Source organism: Mustela erminea, chromosome 5, assembly GCF_009829155.1.
Source record: "Mustela erminea isolate mMusErm1 chromosome 5, mMusErm1.Pri, whole genome shotgun sequence".
Lineage (NCBI taxonomy): Eukaryota > Metazoa > Chordata > Mammalia > Carnivora > Mustelidae > Mustela > Mustela erminea.
This window is the reverse complement of record NC_045618.1, coordinates 63,358,405-63,374,242: the sequence shown is the minus strand read 5'-3', so window position 1 is coordinate 63,374,242 and position 15,838 is coordinate 63,358,405. Positions and strand designations below refer to the sequence as shown.

The 15,838-nt window shown below is 45.8% G+C and overlaps 1 protein-coding gene across 7 annotated transcripts in view; it reads right to left on the bottom strand.

Moving 5' to 3' along the window:
- The window catches only part of STARD9 (StAR related lipid transfer domain containing 9), a 124,084-nt gene that overhangs the window by 29,828 nt on the left and 78,418 nt on the right, over window positions 1-15,838 (bottom strand). For 5 of the 7 annotated variants that reach the window (XM_032343450.1, XM_032343452.1, XM_032343447.1 and 2 more), the window contains 10 exons: window positions 15,162-15,239; window positions 14,664-14,735; window positions 12,042-12,221; window positions 9,263-9,301; window positions 8,762-8,813; window positions 8,303-8,440; window positions 7,559-7,641; window positions 7,320-7,423; window positions 2,158-2,345; window positions 1,229-1,694 (listed from right to left, as the gene is read on the bottom strand). In XM_032343450.1, coding sequence (XP_032199341.1) covers window positions 1,229-1,694; window positions 2,158-2,345; window positions 7,320-7,423; window positions 7,559-7,641; window positions 8,303-8,440; window positions 8,762-8,813; window positions 9,263-9,301; window positions 12,042-12,221; window positions 14,664-14,735; window positions 15,162-15,239 — 1,400 coding nt within the window. Of the gene's footprint in view, window positions 1-1,228; window positions 1,695-2,157; window positions 2,346-7,319; window positions 7,424-7,558; window positions 7,642-8,302; window positions 8,441-8,761; window positions 8,814-9,262; window positions 9,302-12,041; window positions 12,222-14,663; window positions 14,736-15,161; window positions 15,240-15,838 lie in introns of those variants that run through there. The other 2 variants (XM_032343448.1, XM_032343453.1) reach the window with 2 other exon arrangements.

The window sequence follows — 15,838 nt, the reverse complement described above, 5'->3', positions numbered from 1 at the left end:
TTGAACAACTGTAAATATTTTTGAGGAAATCAGAGAAATTGGATATGGCCCAGGTTTTAGATTATATTGAATAACTGATCTTAATTTGTTAGGTGAACAATGACAATGTGATTATAAGAAAAGTCCTTGTTTTTTAGAAATCACACGATGTCTACAAGTTGCTTTAAAAATACTTCATCAGGGGCACCTGGGTGGCTCATTGGGTTAAGTCTCAGCTCGGGTCATGATCTCAGGGTCCTGGGATCGAGCCCTGTATCAGGCTCTCTGTTCAGCAAGGAGCCTGCTTCCCTCCCTCTCTCCTTGCCTCTCTGCCTACTTGTGTTCTCTCTCTCTATGTGTGTCAAATAAATAAAATCTTTAGAAAAAATACTTCATCAGAAAAAGAAAGGAAAGGAAATTAATGCAAGCATGGTAAATCTTGCTAATTGCTGAATGTGGGAGACAGGCATACTATCCTCTCAACTTAGTTTATGTTTGAAAAATTTTAATAAAAAGGCAGGAAAAAAACCCATAAAACCTGCCTAGTACTTGCCTAGTACTCTGAAGACCAGAAAGGTGAGCAAACAGAACCAACAGACATGAACTATAAACATACTATGGGCAAGACCCCAGCTGGGCCTGGAGGATATAAAGAAGTAGACACAGTCCCCTGCTCCATCGTCACCTTGACCGAATGCAAGGAGTAAACGAGAAAAAAAAGGAAGATCCCAAATTGGACCCAAGAGTCAGCAAGATAGCCTTCCACTTGCTTACCAGTTGGAAGGTAGGGTCAGGAAGCTCACTTTGGGTGGCAGGACGGGTGGGAGGGAGAAGGAGGAAGCGTGTAGGAACCGAGTCTGGTGTGAGGAGACATGAGATGAAGGGTGTGGCAGAACAAACACAAAGAGATGTACGTGGATAGCCAGGGTCTAAAGAGCAGGTGAAAAACGAGGCTGAGATTCTTACTTGGAAGATATCACCAAAGCAGCAAGAGTTGCCACTCAGATTAGGAGAAGGTAAAAGCCTGAGTCTTAGATCTCACCTAAGAGAAAGAAGAGTAGTCAAAAGAGGGAAAAGGTAGGGAAAAAAAAAAAAAAAAGAGGTGGGAAAAGTGGTGGGGAAGAGAGGAGTAGGCAAATCTTTCCATTTCAGACTGAGAAACTGAGGCCCTGGGAAGTAGAGAACACCTCCTGAGCAACAAGGCTGTAAACCTCGGTCAGTGATCTCAGGAGACCACTGTTGGCTGTACCTGTGTAGGTGGGGAAAGTACAGGCTGCAGAGCCTTCGGAGGCTCAAAGAACTGCAACCTCTCCGTCTGCTTCCACATTGAGGCCCTGGTACCATGGCATCAGTGCTGGGTACCCGGTGTGGGGGCTTTTGGGTGCAGTCATCCTGGATCCAGCACAATGCCGTGGGCCGCTCCAGTCCCTTCCGGGCCTCCAGCAGCCTCTGCTTGCTGATGATTCTCTCTAGCTGGAAGAAGGCCTTTCTTCGCCGGATGTCCCGCCGTGCTGCCCGAAGTACTTTCCGGCACCCAAATTGCAGTCGCACCTCCCTCTTCCGGCTTCGGACCAGTGGGGATAGTGGAGTCTCAGGATCTGCCTGAAGCCAAGCACCAGGTGGCACACAGGCCTCGAGTTCTTTCTCTGCCACGTGGTCTTGCTGCTGCTGCAAGCCAGCTAGCCAAGTTTCTTCTCTGAAGAGCCACTCCTGCTCTGGGAACCAAAGACACCTGTGAGAGAAAGTCAGCACCTCCCTCCCTGCCTGTGCAGCCTAGACTCAGACAACTCTGGCTGTGGCTGGACATTAATGGAGGCAAAATGCTGGCCAGGCACCCAGCACTTGAGAGCTACCCAGCCCCCTTACCACAGGGCTAGGGACGGAAGCCCCCAGGCCTTAGCACATGCTGGCGCAGGCAGCAAAGCATAGATAAATGTGCATGTGAGGAGACAGCAGGGGGCCCATCACTCTGAGGGGCAGTAAGGAAGCTAGCTTCCTTATTCTTGCTTCTAGCCCCTCATAAGAGCCTCTGGTTTCTAAAAGAGGGGAGAGAACACCTAATACCAAAGATTCCATCATATCACAAAGAAAACAAAGGAGAGAATACAGAAGGATGTGGAAGCATGAAAATGAAGAGATGAGAAGGTGAAGCAGACATGGTGAGCAGTGGGCACCTACTGTCTTTAATTTGCCGGCTGATGTGCGCCTGGTCCAACTCCAGATCCTGCTTGGCTCTAATCTGTCCTGCTAGGATTCGCTGCCTCAAATCCCCCACGTAGTGCTGCTGCTGAATCTGGGCCCTGCGGGGCGCCTCTCCAGCCCTCAGTGGCTGGTGGTCCTCGTCACTCTGCTCTTCCAGCACTCTCCTATCACAGAGGGGCCGGGGTTACCCAAGTGAAATGCAAACCCAGTTCAGGACAAACCATTGGCAGTCTAAGCCTTCCTGAGAGCCCTGAATTCAACAGAGCAGAGAGGGCTTTGAACTTCTGGCAACTTGGGACACACAGGCATGCTGTCACAGGCAGTTCATGATGTCACAGTGCAGGAGGTGAGAATGGTCCTTAGACTAGCATATTCTTAGACTGTGAGTTGACCAGAAACACAGGTTCATTCTGGTTAAGGAAAATGACCAGGAAAGTAAAGCAGCTTTAAAAAACACAAACATTTTAATTAAATCAAGAATCTTTGTCCTTTAATAAAAGAATTAAAAACTTAAAACCTGCTGGAAACAGAGTAGAACAGAAGCTCCAACAAACACTGTGGGAACACAAAGTCTCCTACATGTTCAGAGATTGTGACTCTATCTCCATTTTATGAAACAGAAACCCTCTGTGAGCTGGGAGTAGGAGACAGCCAATACAGAGAAGAGAGAATTTATATGTACACCACACCTGTGTGTGTGGCTGGAGACCTGGAGGAGAGCTGGTCTTCACGCGAGGGCAGTTCTCAGTGAATGAGCCCAAGAATAGGCTTCAAGTGTTTTAGACTTCTATCATGACTTTCAGAGATACACACTGAAACACTTACTGGTGAAACAGTCTGGGATTTATTTAGACCCAGCTGGGGGAGAACAGGGGAGAGTGGAAAGGGAGTGAGTGAGGATATAAATGAAACAAGATTAGCCATGCTTTGATGACTGGTTGTGTATTTGGAATTGTCCAGAATACAAAGTTTGGAAAGAATTCTAGATTGCAGTCATGCTTTATACTGCAGGTTCCTGTGTGGCCATGGATGAGATACAGTCTTCCTCTGAAGACTGACAGCTTCTACCTGTATGGCTTTTCCCTTGGTCACACATGGCCTCTTTTGCAAGGACCTCACAGCAGGGTCTCTCCATCTCTGTCATTTGGGTTTCTAAAGGAGTCAACTGCATGGGCCTTCTGGGTTGTAGAAATAGGGTGTGACTGGGAGGGATTGGGTTGTAGGAGTAGGGTGTGTCGTGGGCTAACAAAAAAGCCCCAATCTGCTCTCCTTTCACCAGCCCTTAGCCTTCATTCCAGTCCCAGGATGCCAAGCCTCTTCAAGGCCCACTTAATGACTTGACACTAGATAGTCTGAGCAGTAGTACTCTAGGGGGTTCGTTTACCTGGCTTACACTTACTACTTTGTAGAACAGAATGAAATCACAGAGGTGTATCAAAGCAGAGGTCCATAAACAATAGCCTGTGAGCCAAATGTGGTCCACTGCCTGTTTTTGTAAATAAACTGTTACTGGAAAATTCATTCACTTATGTGCTATCTAGGCTGCTTGAGTAGCTGCACACAAATTTATGGCCCACAAATACTAAAATACTATCTAGCCCTTTACAGAAAGTTTGCTGCCTCTGTCGTAGAAGAGATTGTGATTTTTTAATACAGCCTTCAGAGGAGAGTGAAGGATGAATGGGGGAGGGGCAGAGTATGGGTAGAACGTAGCAATCTCTTCCCTGGGAAGGAGGCTATGAGGTGACTCAATCTACAATGGGTCCAAGGACGTGGGACAGGCCCAGATATTGAGTATGCTCTGGGGAAAACTGGTGCTGACTGCTGTGGCCAAAAGGCCAAATACACACACTGGAATGTACAGAAAAGAGGAAAGGCACCCTTTGTCACATGTGAGGCAAAAGACTAGGGACAGCAATTAGGACGAAAACCAGTTAACACCAAACAGTTAGAAAAAGCTGCTGATGGGAAACATTTTGTACATGCATTACTGCTCCAAATTTTGTCTGACCACAGATATGGTTGAATTACAAACATGACCATTAAAGACTCTTAGAAGAACCCAGCTAAAAAAAAAAAAAAAAAAAAAAAAGAACCCAGCTAAAGCTCAGAACATCAGATGCAAAGAGCAGGAAGGGCATCTTTATTTTTAATTCCCAGATGGTATTCACAACTTCCTCCTCTCCCTGTCTCCCAAATCCTCATATTCACAATTTGCTTCTCCAGAGTAGACAACTCCCTCTACCCCTCCCCCAGCAGCTAGCCAGTCACCTTCTGCAGGCCCAGTGCAGCTTGCTTCCCAGCACCAACAAGACCTGCAAGGGGAAGCTGTTTGGAATGAGCACCAGAGACACAGCACATTCACCCGAGATGCCACACGCCAATAGACTGAAAAATGGCTCCTCAGCTAAGCACATCAGTCAGATGTGCTTTTCCACCCAGAAAACAGGTGGAAAAAAAAAAATACCAACCTCATGTTACACATCTGGGTAGATTATTACTGGCGAGTCTTTAGTTACCTGCCAGCCAAGGACCTCTATCAGATGACTGCCCTTCATCTTGGGTGTCTCCAGCATCTCCCTGCTGCTTGCTGGACTCCACCACATCCTCCCGAACCTTCTCTCCCAGCCCTCCCAGCTGCTTCAAGGCCTGACAGCTTCTGCAGCAGTGTGTACTCACTGAGGTGGCAGTGGCAGTAGCAACAGGGTCTCCCAGGCTCTAAGCACTTATCGTCAAGCCCCCCAAATTCCAAAGGGGAAAATGCAACAGTTTTCAAGGACAAACTCCTCTCTGGTCTACATCACTACTGCAAAGGGAAAAAAGAGGCAGGCTGGCCAATCTCCTCTGGCTCTGGAGTTGGCTCCAGCTTTGCAGGCTCTCCATGAGTGCTCCTCCAGAGAGAAAAACAAGGGAAGAAAATTCTAGGACAAAGAGAGGCTTTAGAGCCCACCCCACCGGAACAGATGAGACTCTCATGAAGACACAGTCACGAACCGAGTCTGGGAGCCCAGCTGACAACATACAGTTTTCTCCTCTCTCCTGGGTTCTCTCCACCAGGTCCCATTCCACCTCACTTCCACCAGGGCTTGACACACAGATGCTAGCTACTGGAGCTGCGTAGGACCGCAGGCTCCTGGAGCTGATGCTAAAGACTGGAGGCAGCGAGTGGGAGAGGCCTGAATTCTCCAATCTCTCTCTGTCCTCTCCAAATGAAAGGGTGCATTCTTGGTATTGCTGAAAGGTCATGTCAGTGCCCATGGGCTATAGAGCTGAAAAGACTTTAAAAAGGCAGTGTTCTCTAGAGTGGATGGGTCAGTTGGGACAAGGTGGGAGGCATGAAAATGAAAGGGAGGCTGTGTACCTGGGCAGCTCTACACAGGGGCCTCTAGCCATAGGGCTGGCAGCACCAGGTAGCAGGCTAAGCACTCTGTGTGTACTTGCTCTTTGAAAACCTATCACACAGATCTCTTGGAGACAGATGGTGGTATCCTTACTTAGGGTGAGCCAACAGACTTGGAGACTCAGTAACTTGCCCAGAGCCACAGAGCTTTTATTTCAGAAAATCAGGACATCAGGCTGCCTGGGTGGCTCAGTCAGCTGGGTGACTGCCTTCAGCTCAGGTCATGATCCCGGGGTCCTGGGATCAAACCCCATGTCAGGCTCCATGCTCAGCGGGGAGCCTGCTTCTCCCTCTCCCTCTGCCTGCCACTCTGCCTGTTTGTGTTCTCTGTCTGTCATATAAATAAGTAAAATTTCTTCAAAAAAAAAAGAAAGAAAGAAAGAAAGAAAGAAAGAAATTCAGGATGTGATGCAGCTTTATCCAACTCCAATACGACTTTTCAATACCACAGCTCGTTAACTTGCAGAGCTGTTCCCTATATACCTGTGAACTCTGGGAAAGACAGAGCTCCAGTGTATCTTCCCAGCAGAAACCTGACCTAAGACAAGGCCTCCTTTCATGACTGTACTCTGACAAAACAAAAGCTCCAGCTGCCCCTTAATCCACCTTGGCCTTAATACACTCCAGTTGTGTCACCTCTCCCAGCTTCCCTGTCACCCCACAGAGTCCTCTGTCATGCAATACTGGGGCAATCTTGCCTTCAACTCTGCCTCATCCTTTGGTCCTTAGCAGCCCACATGTGAGGACTTGCCTGCTGTTTATGCTCTCTGCATCACAGCACTTCTGCTCCTATGTCTAATGTCCCTCACCACCAACGTCAGACCCAAGACTGTCGTTAGCTGCCAGAAAATACTCCTGGCCTGAGAACAGAGCAGCTATATCTCTCGAAGGCACCAGGGGAAAGGGCCATCAGAACCCCCCAGAGCTCCATGTTCATGATGCTGGGCAGCCTCCCGATAACAGTGGTCTCACAGACACTGAGTCTCCTGCTGGCATTTTCTATAGAACGTCCCCAGGTCAGAGACTACTTTGACTTACAGGAAAGATACCCTTTTCCCAGTATCTGACTTATGAGACATGTAGATCTGGGAAGGGCATTCTATGTAGAATGGATCAATGACTATGAAGAAGAAAAGTGGTTGCCACCAATCACATAGAAAATTCTGACTCCAAGCTTCCATGGTCACAATGCAGGCGAAGTGGGTTTGAGAGGGTAGAGTCCTGAGATATTTGCACATTGTTCCAGGGGTTTCTGACCCTCTTATGTGTAGTTCGGGACCCTTGGTATTGAGGGAAAAAAAGGATTCTGAGTCCCACACTCTCTTTAAACACCTAGAGGAAGCCATAGTCCTGGAAGTTGACACACGCTATGAGCTCACAGGCAGTCCAGAATTTAAAGGGGAACACAGGGAGGTAAGTTCAGAAGCAGTTTCAAAGATACGTGTGAACAAGTCACATTCAAATCCTGACAGAAGAAAGCAGCCATAGTAAATATCAAATGATATACTCCTTCCAGTGATGAAGAAAGTTACAATACTGAACAGGAAATGAATGAGGGCCAAGACTGCTTCCTTGCCAAAAACAAGCTGAGCAGCTAGCTCGGTTCCCCTCAGTCACTTGTGCAGGCCTCACTCAGAGCTTGGCTACTACACTCACCTCCCTTATCCAGCTCCATGTTGTAAGAGACTAAGAAGTAAGAACAGTAGGTTCCACAGTGGAAGGAGCACATGTTTCTCACCTTTTCTTCCAAAGCAAAGGGCAGAGACCCAACCGGGAGGTGGTGACATCTCCATCCAAGTCCAACCATTCCAAAGAGCCACTGCCACCGAGAGCCTCTCCGACCTGGGAACAAGGAAGAAAGCAGTGAGGCTGCTGTCACCACCCCCAACTCAAGAGAATGAGACAAAGCTCAACCTTGTCCCTCAAAAAGGAGAAGCAGGGAGGCTGGCAGCCAACTTGAAATCGCAGCACACTCACCTGCCTTCTCTGCCGCAGGACAGCGGCTTCTGCAGGGTGGTTGAATCGGAACTTCTGTGCTTTCCCCAGGGTTATGACTGCTCCTGTGACAGAGACAGGTAAGAATTAACCAACAGCTCACATTCTGAGTGTGTATTACAAGTAGGGCGCCCTTTGGGAAGACAAAATCCTGCCCTCAACAAGTGGATAACTTAGGTCTGAGTCAGTTAGAGTCACTGGATATTGCACAGCATACGTACTGAATTAACAAAATGAAGAGGAAGAGTTCTGCTACTCCAACGGAAAGCAAAATGAGTTCCTGGTGGAATAGTGAGGGAATGCTTAACATTAGATTAACAACAGTAGCAATAGTAATAGAGTAACAATAGTAGTAATAGTAATAATGATAATGAGAATTCACTGGGTGCCAAGAACACTGTGAAGAACATCACATGAACTAGCTCATTCCATCCTCACAATAATCCTCTTACAGCTGTTTTACAGATGAGCAAACTGAGGTTCCAAAACTTTCCCAAGGACACAGTTACAAATTTCAGACAGTCCTTCTCCTCCCTGACAGCCTGGAATTCAGGCTTCTTTGTTTATGGGAAGAAGATGGTATTAGGAAACCTTCACATCTCTGAGTGCAGAGGCTGGGTGTCCCGTCTTTAAAGTCTGCTTCCCTGGGCTCTCTTGGTTTGGCCCATGAAAAAGGTGGGAGTCCATCCCTCATCCTGGCATAAATAGAGTTATAAGCAGTTTTACCTTGGGTCAAACGACAGGAGGCAGTGACCTCCCGGCCATTGACTGTGCAGCGGGCCCCCCGGGCAGGTCGCAGAATGACTACCCCACAGGCACTGGTGATAGTGCAGTGGTCTCTCTCAATCCATTGCCCCTGTAGGACTATACAAGAGATGGGGTTCAATGGGGTGGGAGAAAACCCAGGGAAACACCCCTTCTATGAAATCAGAATCAACACCTGGAAGATCTTACATTATGGTAAGAGAGGAAGAGCCACCACCTGAAACCACCCAGACCTGGATCCTCCCACCATGTGGGTCTCCTTCTATCATGTCCCTGACCCACAACCACAACACTGAAGCAAAACAGGAACAGCCCCTTGATCTTCAAAGATTCCTCCTCTCAGGTTCCTCTAAAGAGACAGTTCAGGCATGAGTCATGAGTACCTGCCACAGAGTCAGACCCAAATGTTCTATCACTTACCAATGTCCTGTTCCTGGTCTGAGTCAATCCTTCCTATTTTTGTTGTCCCCTCCTAAAGGAAAAAACAGATCTTTTTAAACAAGAATCAAAAGGGACACAGCCTGCCCCCAAAGCAGAGTCCACTTGTTGGAGTGTTATCACTGTCTTCCCATACCACTCTGGCATTTTCCACACCAGTTCTCAACTTTGGTCCAGGCTGTTCTGACTGCTCTGCCCACTCACTGCAGCCCAGGAAGCCTCTGAGAAGGCAGTGGTGGGGGGGTGGTATAAAAAAGCAGCACCAGTTCTTTGCAAAGTCAACAAGTATTGGCAAACTCCCTTCTGTCCCATAGCCTTAGGGAATAGCCATGACCGTTGGTCAGAGATTCTCTAGTCTGAGGAAGTGGGCACACAGGCAGAACTCTCCTCCAGGGACTAAGGTTGGTGTGGTTTAAGTTTAGTCCATTTAATCTCAAAGAGGCACATGTTCTATGAAGATGTATGGAAGCACAGGATCTTTACCTTCTTGGTCGACAGATGAAGTTCGACAGACACCAGATTCTAAGAAGGGTAAAACACAAATAGGAGAAAAGCGTATCTAGAATCAAAAAGGACTGGAAGAGTATACGAGAGGAAGGGAAACTGGAGTTAGCATAAAGGAATCACTGGGTTAGTAGAAAACAGGCCTTCTGGCGCGTAGATTATGGCAATTCTTTTAAGAATACATGCCTCTATTTGTGGAAGGCAACAACATGACAAATGCTGAGTTTAGATACATGTTTATCATGTACTGAATAACCAGTCACTATGTCCCAGGCATTACGCTGAATGCTTTATAGACATCTCTTATTTAATCCTGAAACAACCAAAAATAGTTATTATCCCCCTTTTTATATATGAAGAATCTGAAGCTGATGGGGAAAGTTGCCTATGGAACCCATATACTAAATAGGAGAGCCATGGCTAGAATTGATGTTTCTCTGGGCCTGAGCCCATGTTTGCCTATCCTCACCGCACCACCACCTCCCTGTTAGCTGATGTTTTTGAAGTAACCAGAGAGTTCCCCACTAGGTTTCACCATTAGTAGTCAGAAGTGGGCGGTCCCTGCAGCTCCCCCAAAATAGCTGGTGTAAAGGCAGTTTCCTCGAAGAAATGAACAAGACTCTGACCTTACTGGGCTTGCACACGCAGACAATCAGAGCCCCACCTTTTCTGCTCAGCCACTGAGGACCACACAATCAAATGGACATTGGCCTCTACAAACACTACGAAACCAAACTGAGGAAAAGGGGTTAAGACCCCTCCTACCAGTTCCTGGTCAGCCCTGATGATGAAATGCATTCCTTACAAAAAGATAAGGTCACAGCCTATCACAACTCCTACATCTACAGGGCAGAAACCATCACAAATCCCAACGGCATTCTCATTTTACAAGGACTTAGTTGATGTCTGTGCTTGCTGCCCCCTCTGCTTATTTATGTAGGAAGAATAATGGCACAGGGCAGTTATGAGAACGAAGTCCAGGATTCCACTAACCTGTGCTCTACCCACCCTTCCCTCTGTCCTCTTCCCACCCAAGGTACTTGGGAAGTACCCAAGGTAACCAAAGGGAAAAGAGCTTCCTGAGCATTGCTAGGGATTAGTTCCATGTCTTTAACCAAGACAGCAATGCAAACACACAGAGAATCTTGAGCAATTACTGCTATACCATTGCCCAAACCAGGATCTAAACAAACAAAAAGAGAGAAACTGGGTACATAAAATGCCGAAATGCCAGGATTAGAACTAGACTGAACCCTCACCCTTCAGGTTCACTGGAAATGCATCAAGGAGGGGTCACCACCACCAGCGCACACAGACTCTGCAATGAAAACCAGCACTCCTACATTCGGAGGAGGCCTGCACCCATCTCTCGCCTGATTCAATCTCAGTCCTGTCCTTTAACCCTCTGATGCCACCCTGAGCTCTACCACTTGAATTCTAGTTTCATCTGCTGGCTCCACATCCAACCAATACAGATCAGTTCTACTCAAATAGTAACCATTTTAATCTACCTGGTCTTTTCCTAACCTCCAATTTATCCCCTTGATTCTGCTTAATAGAAGAATTGATAGCCTTTGGTATTTAGATCTGTTTTTTAGGTAACAGCCACTTCTGCCTGAGGTATTTTCATTGAGCTAATTTACATTCACCGTGTTGAAAATGAGCTACTTTAACTTTTTGAGAGGCTTGGTCCCTGATATGGACCCTGAGGGCTCATCCTAAAATGAGCTCTCTTAACATCTCACTACCAGATATACTACAGGGTTAGGAGCCTGAGTTCTCCACGGGTAAGAGCAGCATTATGTATCTCCCATAAACTCTGTTCCTTTCAATTGGCAGCTGGGAGCAATTCGGAGAATGAAGATTCGATTTGCTGTGAGCATAGGGATTTTGGCCACATAAAGTATGTTCTGCCAACCACAGGGATTGTCCTTCTACGGAGACACAAACATTTTGATAAGGACAGGATATGATGTACCTACCACTGGGGACTGACTCTCAAAATGCTTCATTTAGAAATGGTGACCTGCCTCTCTGTGACAAAGAACCAGGTGATCCAGGCCTTGGAAGGCAGGAGCTTCCTCCCCTTGTTCCAAATGGCTGGTGGTGTGCCCTCCCCCACCGTGGTGGCCCACCAGCTCTTTGGGCTCTCCCTCATGCTTTCTTTAAGCTTTCTGCATCTACTTTCATTCTCCTCTCTTCTTTTCCTGGTAAACCTAGTAACAGAGAAGCAGGAGGTACACTTTTTGTTGACTTGAGAGTTGAGAAGTGGGGAGGTGTTAGAAGGAAACTGTTTTAGATCTTGATTCCCCCTGTAGCCTCTGAAAGCTGTCTGTGAGCAGCCTGGATGTGCAGAGCTCTGGAGTGCCCATGGATGGGATTTCGAGGTTAGGATTTCACTTCCATTCCTGCACTCTTGTGCTTCGGGAAGCCAGAAAAGGAATATAAGCAGCATCTTTCTTACTTTAAAAAAATGAGGAGATTAAATCACAGAGAATGAAAGTAAGTTATATAAGAGCAGCAGTGGCAGCCACAGAAAAACAAATAATTATTCTGATTTCCAGTCTTCTGCTCTAATTATACCAAAGCAAATGAATCATAATTGGTTGGCTAGCCCAGTTTCCTGAGGGCAAACCTGAAGGCAGCTTTGTGGCAACTGGCTCAATTAACAGATGTGTAGCTGCTGCCCTTGACTTCTCCCTTTTTGACCTCTGGGACCAGTGGCTCAGGAAAAGAGGGAATGCACTAGCCTGCTCACCTTGAGGTGATAGAGCACGACACCTGTGCTGAGTACGTCGTCTTCCAAGGCCATTAGATGGGGCAGGCTGGAGTCAATGACCACACCAGCCCTCCTCCTGTTGATGTCCACTCTGTAATGTTCCATGAGGGCCTTCCACTCGTTCCACTTCTGGGTCCAGTCTTTAGTCAGCTGGTCTATCTGCAGAGATGGAGGAGGTGGTTTTAGGCACCACCCCCCCGCCCGTGGAGCAGACTTAAGGTCAGAAACCATCCTCGCTTGATTCCTCGTGGCATTCCTTCCTCACTTTTCCTCACTGTTACAATTCAAAGCTCCACAGAGGCCATTGCACCTCCTCTGTGAGCTGTTTTCTAACATTTCTCCAATATGCAAGTGTTACTTTTATAAATAGAAACTCCCTCAGTAAATGTTATTTTTAAAGTTTTCTGCAACAAGCATGTATTGTTTCTATAACTTGAAAAAAATGCCATAAATTTTTTTATTAATTGAGATGTTAGTTATATGTTTATAATTTCCCTTTCCCTATTCCTCTTCTGTGTGATTCATACTGTGAGATCAAGTTCTACATCAGGCTCCATAGTGGGTGTGGAGCCTGCTTAAGAGTCTCTCTCTCCCTCTGCTTCTATCCACTCCCTTAAAAAAATAGATGATAGAGATAGATAGACAGATAGATAGGTAGATATATACAGCAAGTTACAGGCCTTAAGATAAGGCCACCTGGGGAACATGAATGAACAATGTTGAACATAAGGTGCTTTTCTCTTCTTTTGGTGGAAATGGTGAAAATGGATGCCCAGGCAGGAGAGTTATCCTGGGAATGGAAGAACTGAGGAAGCAAGAAAAGGACCTGAAAGACTAAGTACTTCTCTCGTAAAAGGGATACTTGAGAAAAAACAAAGTATGTCAAGTTTAGGTACAAGTGTTTTACATACCTCAGAAATGTTATTTTTAATGTTATACTCACTGAGTTGAAGTTTGCAAAGAATGAGACTACAGGGTACCCATGAAGGGCTGAGTTGGATGAAGACCTGGCAGAGGTGAGCAGCAACACACTCTGGCTTACAGTTTAGCCTGCCTGCTCAGCTACCTGGAGGTACCACTGAACACAGCTCCCCTTCTGGCTGGCTTTCATCACCTACCTCCCTTACTGCCTAAGGTCAAATGCCAGCAAGTGGCAGATTCAAACCCAGATCTGCCAGAATGTATAATGTAAAACTGCTAATGAGCTTGGAATGATTTTGACTCTGTACTTCATCTTTTATGTATACAGGAGTGATATTTTCCTTTTTCTTTCTTTTTTTTTTAATTTATTTTTTCAGTGTTCCAAGATTCATTGTTTATGTACCACACTCAGTGCTCCATGCAATACATGCCCTCCTTAATGCCCATCACCGGGTTCATCCATTCCCCCCAACCCCCTCCCTTCCAAAACCCTGTTTGTTTTTTCTGAACCAAAAATCAGAATGTATATTTAAGCATAGAATTTTTGAGAAATGTCTGGATATGTGATATAGTCCTAACATTTAGTTTGGGTAACAAAATACTGACATAGCCAGGATACTTTATAATGTATAATGATGGTGCAATAGAATACTGGGAATTGGGACATTTGGGTTGTGGTATCTAAATGTAACCTGTCACCAAATAATGCCTGCCACTTCTTCCTTGTAAGTGCCTCCAGAAATCACCATTTAATCTGACCTTCCTAGATGTCTTGTCCTCACCTTCATGGAGTCACAAAATTAGTCGCTTTCCTAGTTGATCTCTGTGCTTCCAATTCATCCTACACACAACTGTCATATTAATTTCCCAAGATATACCTTTATTATGTCACTAACCTGGTTCAAGAAGCCATGATTAATACTGTGAATGTCAAGTTCAAACCTCCTAAACTGGCCCTAACCTCACCTCTATCACTCTCTGCCATGAATATATATTCTCATCCACTCAGTCTTCCTCACACTGTGGGCTTCCACATGGCTGCCCACATCAGTTCATTCTTTCAGTTCCATGGTCTTGCTAAGATTATCCCACCTTCATCCCAAATGCCTAACCCTTTCTTCCTATCTAACACACTCTACCAATCTTTCAAGATCTAGTTCAAGTTCTCTAGCCTTCAGCCACATCACTGTGATGCTGGCCCTGAAAATTCCAAGCCATAATGATTTCTTCCTTCCTTAAGCTCTTTTTATATAACACATGTAGTTCATTACATTTAACCATTCTCTAAATGTGTTTCCAAATAGAGTGCAAGCCACCTGTAGGAAGGAACTTCTTTTTCTCTCTTGAAGCATCATGCTGAACACCTATTTGGTGCTCAGTGAACACATGTCAGTCAGTTCATTTACTGACTGGAAAATAATTTTTTTCCTAGGCTACTGTCCCTATCCAAAGGAAGTTATCATGAACCCCTAAGAGAACAAAACAAAGAAAGCCAGTTACCAGCCCCTAAGGTAAACTCATTCTCCACTCAAAGCTCAGTGAATACCAAAACTGTCTCTAAATTAGATAGAACCTCTCTGTCCTCACAAGGGAGCAGCCATGACTCAGGAATAATGGAGGGAGAGGAGATCTACTACCAAGGTGATGCAAAGCATAATTCAGTCCATCCAATTCACCCACCTTCAATTCATTCTGGAGAACCAACTCCTTCAGATTCTCATCCTTTTCCTCATTCAATGGACAGTAGTTTCTCTGCATAAAGAGAGAGATGTGCGATGTGGGTCTCATCCTTATTCTTATGAAGGAAGATAGGGGTAGATAAAGACTTTATCATTAAAATCAGAAACAAATCAGAAACTAAAATACTGGGGATCATATTAGTACAAAGAAAAAAAATTCAAAGAAATTTTTCTGGAGGGCCCCATTCCCTGAATCCACCTACACACAGAAGGAGGGCCATTTAGGCAAATGCCCTTTGGAAAACAAAGATGATATAGTGGGGATGCCCACCCCATCTGAAACTACTCAGGTAATCAGAGTCATCCATGTCTTGTCTTTGTTCCTGCCTCTGTTCTACAAGTGTACCTTAATTGAAAACATGGAATGCAGCAGGGCTCAGATTTTATGCAGAAGAAAAGCAGGTTTGGGGGAACAGAAAAGTTCTAAGTGCCAGAATACCAGTTCGAAGCTCAGCAGCATGGCTTTGAGTCTTCCAATCTCCTCCCTGAGTTCTCTGATCAGTTTTATATTTGCATCCTGAAACACAAAGAACTTGGTTTCACAAAGACTGATATCAGGCCCCCAAAAGCTCTAAGATGCTACACAGAAATAGTTTGGAAAAAGTGGTTTATTACTTTGGAGTAACTTCTGAGGCAGTCTTCTCAAAGTATGGTCCCAGAACCACATCACCTCCACCTACAAACTTGTTAGAAATGCAAATTCTGCACCCGCAATGTACTTAACCAGAAAATCTTGAGGGCTCGGGCCCACCTGTGGTGTAACCAACCCTCCAGGAGGTGATTCTGATACACACTCAAGTATGAGAACTGCTGCGCTTGAGCAGGAGGGTGACAGGTAACACCAGTGCCAGCGCACGTGTGGGTAGTAGATGTTCATCTTCCTGCAGTGCAACCACATTAGTACCTACCTAATCACATGGCCCTTTAAAACAGTCCACAGACAGGCTATATAGGCTTGGCCACCAGTTTGTGATCCCTTCCCTGAAACTCTTTGCTGAAATTGCAAAGCACATAAGGAATTTTTTAAAGTTTCTCACTATTACTCAACTTTTCAAAATGAGTAAGTTCCTTATATGCCCCTTTTAGACTGAAACAGAGAACTCACTGCAATTTGCA